General features: G+C 35.0%; 2 protein-coding genes and 1 pseudogene across 3 annotated transcripts; all 3 read right to left on the minus strand.

Annotated features, from left to right (window-relative positions):
• Nucleotides 1-280: 280 nt before the first annotated feature.
• LOC114383504 (phosphoinositide phospholipase C 6-like) lies at nucleotides 281-4,699 on the minus strand. 2 transcript variants are annotated; one of them, XM_028343184.1, is made up of 9 exons: nucleotides 4,064-4,699; nucleotides 3,640-3,836; nucleotides 3,353-3,488; nucleotides 2,989-3,237; nucleotides 2,626-2,852; nucleotides 2,308-2,425; nucleotides 1,669-1,824; nucleotides 1,491-1,577; nucleotides 281-728 (listed from the first exon to the last, which is right to left on the minus strand). In XM_028343184.1, the coding sequence occupies exons 1-9, from the start codon at nucleotides 4,415-4,417 to the stop codon at nucleotides 438-440; spliced, it is 1,815 nt and encodes a 604-aa protein (XP_028198985.1). In that variant the 5' UTR covers nucleotides 4,418-4,699; the 3' UTR covers nucleotides 281-437. The 2 variants fall into 2 exon arrangements, with proteins under 2 accessions (XP_028198985.1, XP_028198987.1); XM_028343186.1 differs by having other exon boundaries at nucleotides 2,626-2,849; nucleotides 4,064-4,697.
• A 2,517-nt stretch (nucleotides 4,700-7,216) lies between these two features.
• On the minus strand, nucleotides 7,217-7,974 carry LOC114384300 (protein EARLY FLOWERING 4-like). The gene has a single exon (XM_028343961.1). It carries the CDS (start codon nucleotides 7,855-7,857, stop codon nucleotides 7,486-7,488), a length of 372 nt encoding a protein of 123 aa, XP_028199762.1. The 5' UTR covers nucleotides 7,858-7,974; the 3' UTR covers nucleotides 7,217-7,485.
• Nucleotides 7,975-11,301: 3,327 nt separating this feature from the next.
• On the minus strand, nucleotides 11,302-16,029 carry LOC114385264 (annotated as a pseudogene).
• Between the last annotated feature and the right edge of the window lie 207 nt (nucleotides 16,030-16,236).

Genomic DNA, 16,236 nt, shown 5'->3' on the forward strand with positions numbered 1-16,236 from the left:
CTCTATTTTTTTATCACCTACTCACTATATTTATTAATTTTTTTTAACTCTTCCTAACTTTTTTTTTCTTCTCTCTCGAAATTAAATACATACACTTGTGTTTTCTCTACTTATTTCTATAAGGAATTCCTCAGAAAATCTCTAATTGTCAATAACCATTCAATACACTTAAACCATTAGAGAGAATTAAACCCACTAAGGTCAGCTTAGCGATGGGATTAGAGTAAATGCTTGAAGACATAGGTTTGATCTTCTCTGTCTTCATTAAAGAGAATTAGTGTAAATTTTTAAGTGTACTGAATTCAATTTAAATTAGCAATATGCAGTATACATTGTTCACTGATTAATTATGAGTTTATGACAAACAATTGTAGCAGTCATGTGGTCAAACCATGTATGTAATGTTAGAGCTAGATGTGGAGACAGCATGCTACAATTCATTCAAACTGAAACCGCATCAACAGCTTTACAGATTTAAATTTCTCACCCTTTTTGTTATATAAAGGGACTGAACGAAATCCATGTTTTAGCTCTGACACTGGCAAACATGTCTGTCCAGCAAAGTCATCCTTTCCAGGATCTTTGTCCTTTACTTGTATCAGAAGCAATGCAAGCTCTGGAACAATTAAAGAGAATTCAAATTCTTCATCCCAAACAGGAAACCAATCATCCATCATAACCTTTGTTTTCTTCTTTGCAACATCAGCTGGCATTCCAACAATACGGACCTGTCGCGCAAACTCAGTATCAATTAGGATACAAACAGAACAATATTTTCTGTTCCTTCTTTTTATCTAGTGAAAATAACCACTCAAAGTTCCTGGTTGAGAGGAGTGAATAGGATACAAAAGTTCAGAACATAAGAGTATGTGCGTTATTTGACTTTTATGGTAGCAAATGTTGGAATTTGAAGGAACATTAAGAGAAAAAAGGTGGAACTAGTAGAGATGAGAATGATAAGTTAAATATGTGGCTACACAAGAAAAGACAGGATAAGAAGTGATTATATACGAGGAGATATTGCTGTAGTACCGATTGAGGAAATAAGACAGAAAATTGGTTAAGATGATTTGGACACATGCAAAGAAGGTCACTAGAGGTACAGGCAAGGAAAGTGGATTGCATGGTTTTTAGTCCTGTCAAAATTAGGGGGAGGGAGACCAACAAGGACATTGAGAGAAGTTTTTAGGAGAGATCTCATAGTAAATAATTTCTCTAAAGATTTGGTCTTTAATCGAGACGAAAGACGTTGTGTAGTTCATGTAGTTGACTTTACCTAATGAGATAAGGCTTTTGTTGTAGTTGTTGTATTGCGCATCAATCATCACTTATGAAGGAGAGTTGTAATGGAGTGAGAAATAGGCCAAAGATATCAGTTGTAGTTGTAGAGTTTACAAAATTTATGATCAATGCTGAAGCCTAAATCAAGTTTTATGGTAAAAGATTAGTCCTCCTAAGTTTACTGAGAGTTGTTTAATTATCCAACTGACCTTAGTGTAAAAGTCCGGCGGGGAGCATTTGTCAAAGTGTGTAGGACTGAAATCTGAGCTCCAACCGTGTCCCATGTATACTTTTACCTGTTATTCGATACGTCAAGATAACATTCAAATCAAATGCCACCACCAAACAAATGAATTTACATTATATTATTGAATGATACATGCTAACCTTTAATGTCTTCTTCTTCACTGACTGTATCCTTGTAGGATCAAACTCATTGTCACATTGATGCTTCTCCATTAGAAATTGAGGCTTCTTTACATAACCACAGCCTCCATTTGCCCTGAACATACCCTGCATCAACCAGAGCGATTTGCCAAGCCCCTGTTGAAGAAGACAAATGGTAAAATTGTAGAAGATTAGAATTCCTGGCAAAGACATAGTAACTTGCAAATGAACTCAACGCACGTCTTTTGAAATAGTCTCCAAGGCTCATTTTATAGCGCAAAGTATCACCAAAACTCTTGCTAGTAGAAGGGTTCAAGATTTGATTCATTTGAATGGATGGACATTGACAAAATTGATTTTTAATGGAATTGATTTTGGTTAAAATTGATTTTGAAGTTATGTGATTTATGTTTGGATGTTTTTATTATAAAATCAAGTTAAGAGTAAAATTCAATATAAAATTTTGGATTCAACACAAAAACTACTCAAAGTTGTTTAGCCCAAAATCAATTATGAATTATTTTGCAATGTGAAATCAAACATGTGAAAATGTATCCATAATCAATTTTGAACTCAGAATCAATTCCCCAACATGAAACCAAACACACATTAAGATTTCTCTAGTCATAGTTCCCTAACCTGCATATTGCATGCAACCATTTGAGCCCCGTACATCCACCCAATATGTGGCTTGAAATTTGAGGATTTGACACGCATTGCACTTGGGTAAACCCTGAGGATATTTTTCTGTGTGAACCTGGGAAGAGTAAGAACTTGAATCAGATAAGTCACGGGATAACTACCTAGGGCTAGTGTAAGTGTTAAATTAATGACTTGACTTAGGAATGGAATATAAAGATAATTCATTGCATATTAACACTGGACATTGTCAACTATGAAAGTGTGAACATTTTTTGCAGCCACAATCACCATTCAGCAGTTAAGCTTGACAAGTACCTAAGAATATCTGTTCCATGAGATTCTGAAGCCTTTTCAAGGGTCTTCTCACTCCAACTTAGGCGTCTAACTTCACCGTCTGTTTTCAATTTATCCTTCATGCATCCCTTGAGCTTCGTATTATGGATAGTAATTATGTGTTTGTAATCAGGTGAACACTCCTGATATGGTTTATGGTCACATTCACATGCACTTACATTTCCCTCATCACGATCGCTTCCATTCTGCTAATACATGAAAAGAAGTAACATAAGCACGCAAAAAACATACATTCTAGTAATTAAAAAAAGAAGAAGAAGATGCATTCTTAATTTTATTACAAATATATGAATGCATATAATATAGTATATATCTTAGTCTCACGGTGTCCTCAGTCTCCACTTCGTTCTTGTTAGAGTCTGGAGATTCATTTCCCCATGTTTCTTCTTCAGATGAATCACTTTCATTCAGCATAGGATTGTCCTTGATACGGTTGGACTTAAAACGTTCTTTCGGAGGTTTCGTTGATATAATAACTCGATTTTTTAGTGATTCCGGGGAAGGGAATTCTGTTAAGCAAGAGCAATCTGTCCCAGGGTAAAAAAGCATTTCCCCAAATATTTGAGTTGCCATCTGCAAGACATGAAATCATTATCAGAGAAGGAAAAGTAAAACAGAATAGTATCAACTATCAACATTCATCAATGCAATCACGAGAGGAAGTGAACGAGTGAAAGTGGGTGCTTACTTCTGCAAATTTAGCTCGAAGATCTGTTGTAAGATGGTCTTCTATAGTTATGATCACCGGGTATTGAGATGCAACAAAACCATATTCCTTTATGGACTCTAGACATTTGATAACTGAAGCAGGGTTTGTGAGAGTCCTGCATTGATTCCGTGTGAGAGAAAATAAAAAAAACAAATTAGTAAGCTTTTTCTTACAATTAAGACCATTAAAGAAAGCAAACTTTCTTTTTTGGGGTCACTATAGTCAAAAGTAACTATAAAATGGACTTGATCATCAGCTTCATGTACCATCCATGATCTACTTTAATATCATGCTTATTGTATGTTGGCCATAAATCAAGTTCAATAACACGCACGCCTCTTTTCAAAGCCTTTATGATTGGTTCTTCACTGCAGTCACTGCTGAGCTGATTCCCCGTCAAATAGGAGTTATGGCCTGTATATATGAAATAATGTGACAATGGAGCACCCATATCATGATGTACCTGGAATCACATTATTGTATGCTTTTATCAAAATAAGGCCAAAACCAATAATGAAACTCTTAAAGGTGAAGTTCTACAAATGATTTTGACTTTTGATATACTATACAAGTCAAGGTTTTTGGGGTTACTTGACCCACAATCTCGGCGGCAATTTTGTGTAATATCAAAGATGGCAATGAAATTGTAACCATGATCGCAATTTAAAACCCTGTATGGCGTGAGCTTACCTCGGCTTTCAAGGGACCGTTGGAATCATCATGAAGCAAAAAACGGAAGAGCTCATCAAGGGTGATCTCATGTTCTCTATTTTGATCAACCTTAACACTTTCTTGACATCTCTTTCTCTCTTTCAGAACCTTCTCAACAACTTTCTCCGAATCCAATAACGTGTAGTCTTCTTCACCCTGGTGCTCCACCAGGAAACGGTGGAGCTCGTCCGCAGACATGTGGGAACCTCCTCCGGTGAACTTTGAAAACGCCTCCTCAAGGTCCTGAGGTGAAACTGGCTCGGTGACCTTGAACTTTCTGATAAAGAACAAGAAACTTTTGTATTTGTTGTATGTTGCCATGTTATTTCCCATCCTTTTTTCCTCTCAGTGTGCTCCTCTAAAGTGTTTCAGACATGGAGATTAAGGAACAAAGCATGCGTGCATTTATAATATGTGGACTGAGAATCAGACAGAGAGAAAAAAGCAAGAACCTTCTAAGGATCCTCTCTTCTACTCTGCTAAGTGCTCCTTTTCTGCCTCCAAAGTATGTAACTCACAGAATAAAAAAGTTCATCCTGTTTAAGAGTCTAAGACCATTATTTTTTAGTAAGTAATAAGTCAAGCCACAACTTGCAAAATTGATAATCTAAGTTGCTTTGTTCTGCGTTCAGCCAAGTTGAGAATAGATATATACCGCACAAAATAGTTATGCATCTTATTTGTGCTTTATTAGATATATTATCCAATAGAATCTCACTTTAGCATAGGTCAAAATGAAACTGATTTAGAAGTTAACCATGCATATGCTAGATTAATTTACATCAATATTTTATTTTCTGTTTCATGTAAAATTTAATGACTTACATCAATATTTTTTTTTCGCGGTTTCATATAAAATTTAATGTATTTATATTTGTACTTCTTTATCTAAGAGTTACTTATCGAAAAGATAATTATCCAATATACGTTAAACTGTTCAATTAAAATAAACCTAGCTAGTGCGTGTTGCATCTGGTGCTATGACTAACTTTCACGTTGAAGTTAACAATATATTATGCAGAGAACACAACAGTATTGACTTGAGAAAAGAAAGAGACTCGGAGGTTTAAGGTAAGGAAGTTTTAAGTATTGTAGGCACATGTTTCTCTTTTCAGTCAATATATATATTTGTACACACGACCACATGTGTATCGTATCGTATAAATGTATTCAATTGTAGCAGCGGATTTATTTTTTAATTTCGATTATTTTCTCTTTCGTTTGTTCACTTTGCTTTACTTTCATTATTAGCTCTTTTATATTGTTTTTAACCAAAAGTAACGGAGGGTTTCTACTGAGCATCTTCTTTTGGAGCTTTTTCTGTATTTTGTGCGGATAGTTTAGCTAAGTTTGTCATTGATATGGATTGATCTTTTGTAGAGTATTGTTGTTTATGCGTTATATACCCAATAGTCGGACTCCACTAACATTATTCATATTCCACACTGCCTTTACCAGATTCTCATCTTTAATGTGATGATGGATTACTTTATGTTATTTTATTTTATGTTCCATCTTAACGATCATTTTTAGTTTGTCTTTATTTCCAATTTTTCTGACTGAATTTCCTTGCGTAACATGGATAATTGTGACAGCTGAGATCATAATGGACCTCATGCACTAATCAGATTAATTCATATGAAACAGTAAACTTAAGGAAAAGAAGAAATTAAAGGCTCAATTCATTTCTTACTGTCATTTAGCTCATGAATTTTACATATATAGTATCCATTCTGTTGTAAGTTGCAAACAGATTAACTAGCCAGTAGCCCCAGCAAATACGAGCCTATTTGTTCTCTAATCAGTAAATACACTACTAAATGTTAGCTAAAAAACATACACTACTACATATGCTATATTTATAAACAAACACAAACTAAAAAATCATATATTACTTACAGACCTTTTATACGAAAAATAAATAGTATATACCTATATGTTACACTTATTTACAAACCTAAGTTACGTATTTTTGTGAAAATAATTTTAAACCATGATCATGAGCCCCCTTCTGAAAGGTGGGCATATCACGCATAACCACTAATGAAATTGGTGATCCTGCTGGGGGCAACAGTAACATTCTTTCAACTCAAGTTGTCAGTGAGGGCGAGTAGCTTGGAACAAAGTTGATAATAGCCAAACATCAGGTACTATAGTTAAGGATTCATGCCAACAATTCTATATATGCTAGACTGCGATTCAATTTATGCTAAAACTCTACTCTCTTTCTTCTACTATCTCAACTCTCTTCTTCTTCCCTACAGATCCCTTGAAGCAAAAACCATACGGAGAGGATTTTGGAGGGAGTGGTTCCAATAGTGTATTTTAACATAGGGATCCATGGAAATTGGAAATTTGCAGGTTTGATTTCATTCATTAGAAAGTTTGAAAATTCATTAAATAGCTCAATCCAGGACTTTGGCTTGATTAGTTGATTCACTATTTTCATCCACCTGATTTGCTGCTGCGAATATTGAAATTCTCTATTCCAATAATCAAAGTGAATTAATATTATAAGATAATTATATTAGTTATTTATTATTAGTGGATTTTATTTTATGTGATCAAGTTAAGTGAGTCTCAATTAAATCAGATAATATGAACTTAGATAAAAAGAGTGTTGACCCATTAGGGGATAGTGAAAATCCTATTAGATTAATACACTTTAAAAAGATTATGGTCTCAGATATATCGAGACGACACACATAGTCTCTCTTCTTCCCACACTTGAAGAATTAGAAAGGTCATATTGAGAAATAAAAAAATTTTGGTTAATGAAGAACTATGAAGTCACCGATTACGCTTTAATCGGTTATCCATTGTCTTTACATCATTCCGTATATGGTTAGTTTTGTGCAAATGGCATTCGAACACTTTGACCGAGTAGATTAGCAATTTCTGCTCCCTTTTCCTTATTTAGCATCATAACATAATTAGAGTTATATTTGTGATAGTTTAACTCCCCTTGTTTCCATATAGGTTAGCCTAGCTTTATAGCCCAAAGTAGGTAATGTATGGAGTGAAGAATCAATATTTGGAGCTAGATTTGGTGATGACAACTTAAAAGTTGAAGCAAAGTGGAGCAGGTTACCTCAAGTGCTTTGTTTAACTGGGTACTCATTAACCAATTCATATCATAAACGTGACAATTGATTTGAAAATTTAATATACTATAGTCACTCACATAATAACTTTAAATGTTCTTCAAAAACAAACAAAAAACGCAACAGAATTTATAGGTACATGTTGCGGTTAAAATTACTCTGACACATTCTAAAGCAGATCCAACAGATAAAACAAAAGAAAACAAGAATAAAAATTCTGATCCTCTAGCTGAATAACTATTGCTTAAAAAATCATCGAATTTTCAAACATGTACTGAGCAATTCCTAAAGGCAATGTCAGAAAAAAATTACATGAATGGACACAGAGGAAGCAGAGCCATTAAAGTCACGTGACGTGTCATGATTCGTCACATGCGGCGTTGGCGGCGGAGTTCTTGGAGTGTTGTTGTTGTTCCAAGGCGGCGGAGAAATTGGAGTTGAGAGCGACAACCTTGGAGATGTTGCCGCTGAGCTCCTGATGAGGGACACGTTTTTTACCATGTTGTCGCGGAGCCTGGAGTGTTGGTTCTCGTTGACCTGCTCGATCAGGAGTCGGTTACGGTCCAACACCGACGGCACCTCACTGAGGCTTTCGTTGAACGCTTCCCACACCGCAGGGTGGCCGTCGTCTTCGGTTGTGGAAGAGCGGCGGGAGGAGTCTCCGTCCATCGGAGGTTCGGCAGTGGAATAAAAGGAGGTAATGAACACCCCCTAAGAGGGAAAACGTTAGGGTGAAGAAAGTGTGGCATTTAACATTGCAATTTTTGCAAAATTCGATTTGGATTCTCCAGTTTACTTCAACTTATTTTTAAACAACAATCCTTTATTTTTTTCTTCTTGAGATATATAATTAAAAAATAATTATTTTTCAAAATTAATCTAACCATTGTATGTAGATTGGAAGTTTAGTTAAACGTTTAGTTAATAAGTCTTGGTTTAAAAATGATATTTTGATGATATGTCATCACTTTACAATTTATTCTCCCTTCGTAAAAATTAAAATTTTTTTCTCTAAATATTACTGTACAAGAGTTTTAGTTCTTTTTTTTTTTTTTTTAAGGAACAACAGTTATTCCACATCAAAAATTGAATACAAGTTGAAATATGATAAAAAAGAATGATTACAAGCGTTAAATCATATGATTCTTTTATAAGAGTATGGACGACATAATTTGCTTCTCTTCTCACAAGACCGATTGTGACACTTGTTACATTGTGAATAACTGATTTGCAATCACTCTCAAAAAAACATTTTGATAACCAAGCCATGTTGTCCATTGAAGAGTTTGATATAGAGTCCAAGCTTCTGCCTCTGCTGGCTTTGGAACACCACCAAAAGTGCTAGTTTTTTCTTTGATGAATGTAGCTTGGTCATCTCGAATGCAGAGACAAATCCCAGAATTGTCACTGGCAAAAATAGCTACGTCCAAGTTGCATTTTAGGAAGGATATTGCTGGTTTTTGCCACTGTTGTTCCTGGATAATCGAGGTAAGAGGCAGTTGGCCATTTGATACTTGCCTAACACTCTGCCATTCAGCCAAGTACTGATTCGAGAGGTCTACTGAAATGGATGGAGTAGCGTCGTGACCATTCCAGACTTTGTCGTTCTTGTTCTTCCATATAGCCCAGAGAGTAATTGAGACTTTTGATAGCAATGATGGTTGGAAGTGTTGTAGCAAGTTGAAGATCAAGTCGCGGATGTCATCCACCCCAGGGACTTTTCTATCAATAAGCTCCCATAGACCAGATTATTGCCAAAGCTGTTGCGTTTTCTGGGTACGTAGTTTTTTGTAATTAGCACTAGGAGAAAAGAGGCAGATCGTCTCTCTATAATTTTTAAAATAAAAATAATGAAAAAGATAATAAAAGTTAAATAATGGTGAGTTGATTGAAAATAGTAATTATAAGAATAAAAAAAACTCAAAAAGATAGTTATAAGGATAAAAAAAATGTACATCAAAACATCTTATTCTCATTATCATGGTTATTAAACTTGCGATTCTACGTAAAATCGTGGAGGCTCAGTAAAAATTTGACTCGTAGGATCAAATCGTAAACTCGTAAGAATTTACTCAAATAAAAAAAATATATTAATATTTTTTATATGAAATCATAAATAAATATTTCAACCCTAAAATAAATGAAAATAATAAACTTTAACAATAATTCAATAAACCAATTAAAAACAGTAAACTTTAATAATATTCCTGCATCTTACATTTTCGTTTTACCGATTGATAAAGTTAAGGAAAATGATATTGATAGAGCTTATTTTATTGCTCAAAAACTAATTAAAAGCAGTAAAAATCAAACACTAAATAGTAAACATTAAACTAAGATCTCACAAAGCTTAACAAACTATAAGCACTCATATTATGTATCAACATTAGGTATCTGCTTCTGCTCTAAGAGGAGCTTAACAATATATAAAGGGTGCATGCAGTACCTACACACAGGCAAGTATTCAAACACATTCAATAATTGATCTACGGAGGGATAGAGAGTAATTCCTAATTTTCTTCTCCCATCCTCTTGGAAATTAGCAGGGCAACATGCTTTTATCCTCCTAATGCATTCCCTTTCTAAAGACTACTTTCCAAGTTTGTAAGAACAATTAAATTGTAGGATTTTTGGAAAATTTTAGAATTTAAGTTAGCGACAATTAACTAAGATCCTACCATTTAAATAAAAGATACTACATCATGCTCAATGATCCAAAGTATCTTAACAAATTGGTAAAGTCTCATTCAAAATCTTACACAACAACTTAATCATATACCCCAAACTGCTTTCTTCTCATAGCTCCCATTTATTTTGATTTCCAATGCAAAGCTATTAGAACTAATCACACGCTTTCTTTAGGCAACACTATGCAAACTAACAATACTAAGAAAATCATAGTTAAAGAAATTCATGTAAACAATAACTAATTAGTCACAATTTACACACACAGCAACTATCAATCTCACTCACCCTTGATGAGTTCTACTACGAGAACGAAAAGAGCTTACGATCCATGAACATGGATGAATTCCTTTCTAGCATTTGAAACTCTGATGATAACAACCAAGTTAACCCACCACTACCCACCCTTGATGAAGCTGCAAAGGGTAAAAGTGTACTAGCAACAGAATCCACTACTCAAAAGGCAACAACAGAACCCACTACCCACCCTTGATGAAGCCAAAATTTCAGTTAACAGATAATTTGTCCATGTTTAGCGTTGCCAAAATTCAATACTAAGCATCGTTTCAAACTTTCAATTAACAGATACTCCCTTAATTTAACAACAGAACCCAAAACTCAACACTACAATGAAGCTAACAATAGCCTTGCTAGAATTTCAATTAACAGATACTCCCTTAATAAGCATTGTTTCAAACTTTCAATTAACAGAGATGAATTAACAGAGAACCTTTGAGAAAGAAAACACCTTAGCGTCGTGGAGCAAAGCTTGGAGCTATGTCATGAAATGAGGGCTTTCGACAAGTGAGTGCTTTCAAGTTTCAAACGATGACGAGGACCACCATGACACGAGTAGCTCAGCAGTCTAACACGACAGCATGACAACGATGACGACGACCACCATGACGCGAGTAGCTCAGCGAGAGTCATTTTCGGGGGGTGAGTAGCTTGAACAAGGCAGAGTGAGTGAGTAAATAGAGTTGCGAGAGTCATTTTCGGGGGTTATTGTACGACGTTGTTTTGGGTTTTTGTAAACCCGTGGACTCGGAGCAGACTCGCGAGTCTACCAAAACTCGTCCGAGTTTATGCAAAATCAGACGAGTCTACTCTGGTTTTGATTTTGCTTCCGATTTAACTCGCCAACCCTTAGTAGAATCGTAAAATCGTACGATTTTACGATTTAAATCGCGAGTTTAACAGCCATTCTCATTATATATAGTTATACTATTACATAATTCTTTTCAAGCCAAAAGATTTTATCCCCATGTTTTAGTCTTTGTACCTAGAAAATATGTGTTTCAGTCCTAAGGTCATGATAGGTAGAGAGGAGAGAAATATGATGGATGAAAATAAAAAATGAGTAAAAGTAGATGAAAAATAAAATAAAATTAAAGAAAAATAGAAAAGAGATGAAAAAAAGATAGAGATAAGTGAAAATAGTATACTTTATTGGGTCATGAAAAATCATATAAGTGAATCTAACACCACATTTAATCCAAAACCTTAGGTTTGAATTTATGGGAATTTCTTTACTTATATGTTGTGCAAGTTTTTCATTTTTATTTGATGTGGATTTCACCTCACACTTCCCAACAACTTTCCGCTCAAATATGGGTCTCTCTCACACGATAGTTTATCCCTTAAGCCAAAATCATTTTTATGCATGATATTTCATGATGGCTCTTAGAGCATAACCATGGCTACTCTGGTCCACCTAGTCATTGTTGTCAACATGTTTCTAGTACTTCTGTGCATAGAGTCACTCGTCAAGAAGATTTTTCGATACAAGAAATTTCTTTATCTATGGATCGACCGCCATCATTTTACTCATTTGAGTCAGTCACAACGTCAAGCCATCGATTCTGATACTAAATTATGCAATTGAGGAGATAAACACCAGAAAGATTTTCATCTATGGGCCATGAGCAACCATATACATAAATCTAATACTACACTTTAACTCAAAATCATAAGATTGAGATTTATGAGTTTTTTTCTTTACATATATATTACTCAAGCCTCCCATTCCCATCAGATGTAGGACTTCACAATTTCCCTCTATCCTTCCTTTTCCTTCCCTTTTCGCCTCTCTGTTTCATTCTTTTCTTTTTCCCTATCAATACTTCCCTCTTTCTTTTGATTTGCAGGTTCTACTTCTTTTAAATTCTGTTGCAAAAACAAATTCTAATTGACCGTAAATCAGAAAGTTTCGAGGTTGCAAAGTTTAGACGTGTCTTTTGGACAAGACAAGGTAGCTTGTGAATAGTGATTTATATGGGAATTCCTTGCAGTGGCTGCGATTTGCTACATCGTTTTAATCTTGCTGCATCATGTGCTTAGAGATATGAAGGTACTGGATGATCTATATTCTCTACAATTAATTCAAACTGAAACCGCATCAACAGCTTTACAGATTTAAATTTCTCTCCCTGTTTGTTATATAAAAGGACTGAACGAAATCCATGTTTTAGCTCTGACACTGGCAAACATGTCTGTCCAGAAAAATCATCCTTTCCAGGATCTTTGTCCTTTACTTGTATCAGAAGCAATGCAAGCTCTGGAACAGTTAAAGAGAATTCAAATTCTTCATCCCAAACAGGAAACGAGTCGTTCATCATAACCTTTGTTTTCTTCTTTGCAAAATCAGCAGGCATTCCAATAATACACAAACTTAGATGCACATAAAATCAAAAGTTTAGAACCAAGGTTTTAAGCCGCAATTGCGATTGCAGTCTTGCAGATACTCCAAAAACCTTAATGTTGCTGCTGCAATTGTGGTCATAAACTATTTTTTAAAACCTTGTTCAGAACATGAGAGCTAATGAATTTTATGTGCATTGATCATGACTCATGAAACGGAGATGTAGGAAATATAAGATTGGTCTCATGATAAAGGTAGAAGTGAAGGAGGGAGAGGTTGCGGATTCGAATCTCTAGAATAACAAAAACTAACAATACCAACAACTAATATAAAAAAAAATGAAAGAGAGATGTAATGGAGTGAGAAATAAGACAAAGGTATTAGTTATAGATGTAGAGTTTACAATATTTGTAATCGATGATGAAGCCTAATAACTGTGTAGTCTGTGTCCAACATCAAATTCTATGGTAAAAGATTAGTCCTCCTAAGTTTACTGAGAATTAATGTTTACCAAGAATTATCCAACTGACCTCAGTGTAGAAGTCTGGCGGAGAGCAGTTATCAAAGTGTGTAGAACTGAGACTGAAATCTAAGCTCCACCCATGCCCCGTGTATACTTTTACCTGTTATAAGACACGACAACGTAACATTCAGATGTCAACAAACAAATGAATTTACATCGTATTATTGAATGTTATATGCTTACCTTTAATGTCTTCTTCACTGTCAGTATCCATGTAGGATCAAACTCATTGCCACATTGATGCTTCTGCATTAGAATTTGCGGCTTCTTTACATAACCACATCCTCCATTTGCCCTGAACATCCCCTGCATCAACCAGAGCGATTTTCCATGCCCCTGTTGAGGAAGACAATGGTAGAAGTATAGCTGCAGAAGGTTAGAATTCCTGGTAAAGACATAGTAACTTTTAAAATAGTTACAAGTGAACTTAATGGGCTTGTCTTTTAAAATAGTCTCCAAGTCCAAGGCAACACATTTTATAGCACAAAGTATCATAAAAACTCTTGCTAGTAGAAGAATTCAAGATTTGGTTCATTTTGAATATTGACACTGTTGTATTGTATTAGACATAATTATAAACCCAATTGAATTTTCAACATGCAAATTGGGTTGGTTCACTACAGAAAAGAAACACCAGAAAATTCCAAAAATGAATTTGATTTTACTACTCTCAGACTCTAAAAATTCCAAAAATCAAACAAAATCCATTTATTTGAAAAACTTAGTGTTGGTTATAGCTCCCTAACCTGCATATTGAATGCAACCATCTGAACCCCATACATCCACCCAATATGTGGCTTCAAATTTGAGGATTTGACCCGCATTGCCCTTGGATACACCCTGAGGATATTTTTCTGTGTGAACCTGGGAAGAGTAAGAACTTGAATCAGATAAGTCATGGAATAAATACCTAGGCCTAGTGTAAGTGTTGAGTGATGACTTGACTGAGGAATGGGATATAAAGATAAGTCATGACATATTGGCATAGAACATTGTCAGCTATGAAAGTGTTGCCATTTTTGCAGCTACTATCACCATTCACAAGTTAAGCTTGGCAAGTACCTAACAATATCTGTTCCATGAGATTCTGAAGCCTTTTCATGGGTTGTCTCACTCCAACTTTGGCGTCGAAGTTCACAGTCTGTTTTCAATTTATCCTTTAGACAACCCTAGAGTTTCCTATTACGAATAGTAATAATGCGTTTGTAATCAGGTGAATAATGCTGGTATGATTTGCGGCCACATTAAAATGCACTTACGTTTCCCTCATCACGATCACTGTCATTCAGCTACACATGAAAAGACGTAACGTAAGCACACAACTTATGATTTTAGAGTTTAAGTTTGATACGCTGTCCATTGTAATATTGCTAACCAAATTAGAAATCATTCTAGATATTTCTTTTAAAATAATTATTACAGAATTTAACATTTTTCAATGAAATTGATGATTGATTCATAGAGTAAAAATTCTTTACATGTATTCTAGTTAATCATGTTAATTTTATTGCAATTATATGAATCTTGAAACTTGTTTTTGTTGGAGTACAAGTGTGAGGTAAAGTCCCACATTGAATAGAAGTGAAAAAATTGAACATCATATAAGTGAGGAAAATGATCCATAAACTTGAATCTTAAGTTTTTAGCTCGAAGATCTCTTGTAAGATGGTCTTCCATAGTTATGATAACTGGGTACTGAGACTTATGGACTTCAGACATTTGACAACTGAGACAGGGTTGGTAACAGTCCTGCATTCATTCCATAGGAGAGAAAAAGAAAAATCAAATAAGTATTCTTTGTTTTACATTAGTTAAGATCGTGCAAAGAAAGCAAACTTTCTTTTTGGGGTCACTATAGTCAATAGTAACTCTAAAATGAATTTGATCATCAGCTTCATGTACCATCCATGATCTACTTTGATATCATCCTTATTGAAAGTTGGCCATAAATCAAGTTCAATAACACGCACACCTCGTTTCAAAGCCTTTATGATTGGCTCTTCACTGCAGTCACTGCTGAGTTGATTCCCTGTCAAATAGGAGTTATGGCCTGTATATATGAAATAATGTGACAGTGGAGCACCCATATCATGATGTACCTGGAATCAAATTATTATTTGCTTTTAGCAAAATAAGTCTAAAACTAAAACACAAGAAAGAAGGGCAGGTAGCAAAGATAAAACTCTAGAAGGTGAAATTCTAAAAGTGGTTTTGATATACATACAACCCTTCATTTGGAAACAAAGGTTCTCTTCCCCATGGTGACCAAACATGCAAGGAAAGAGCTTACCTTAGCTATCAAGGGACCATTGAAATCATCATGAAGCAAAAAATGGAAGAGCTCGTCATGGGTGATTTGTTGTTCTCTATTTTGATCAACATTAATAATTTCTTGACATGTCTTTCTCACTTGCAAAACCTTCTCAACAACTTTTTCCAAATCCGTTAAGGTGTGGTCCTTCGCGCCCTGATGCTCCACCAGGAAACGGTGGAGCTGCTTCGCGGACATGTAGGACCCTCCTCCAGTGAACTTTGAATATGCCTCCATGAGGTCCTGAGGTGGAAGCAGCTCGGTGACAGGTGTAAGCAGCTTGGTGAACTTGCAATTTCTGATAAAGAACAATAAACTTTGTATTTGTTGTATGTTGCAATGTTGTAACCCATCCTTTCTGCCTCTCACTATGTTCCACTAAAGCGTTTCAGATATGGAGATTAAGGAACAAAGCATGCATTTATAATGTGCACTGAGAATCAGAGAGAAAAACAAGAACTTTCAAGGATCCTCTCTCCCTCTCCTAGTTACTCCTTTTCTGAGCTCAGCGTACATGTGTTCCAACCAACATGATACCTTATGGTTGATAAATAATTGTCTCTTAAATATTTGATCAAGAGTTTGATGTTCTAGTTCAAATGTATAGAATAACATCTGTTGAGAAGAATTGATCTCTTATATGGATTTTAGTATCTGGAAATAGTTTCCAGAATACCCTAGGTTTATAAATAAAAAAAAGTATGCTCCAACAGTTATGCTAATTAAAGCACCTAACAAACAGAATAAAAATGTTCATACTGTCTAAGAGTTTAAGACCATTACTTTTTAAACAGTGATTTAATAAAGCATTACAAATAAGTCAAGCCAACAAGTTGCAAAATTAATCTATTTTAAGTTACCTCGTTCTGCTGAACGAATTTTGCAACT

The sequence above is a fragment of the Glycine soja genome, chromosome 14 (genome assembly GCF_004193775.1).
Source record: "Glycine soja cultivar W05 chromosome 14, ASM419377v2, whole genome shotgun sequence".
Taxonomy (NCBI): Eukaryota; Viridiplantae; Streptophyta; class Magnoliopsida; order Fabales; family Fabaceae; genus Glycine; species Glycine soja.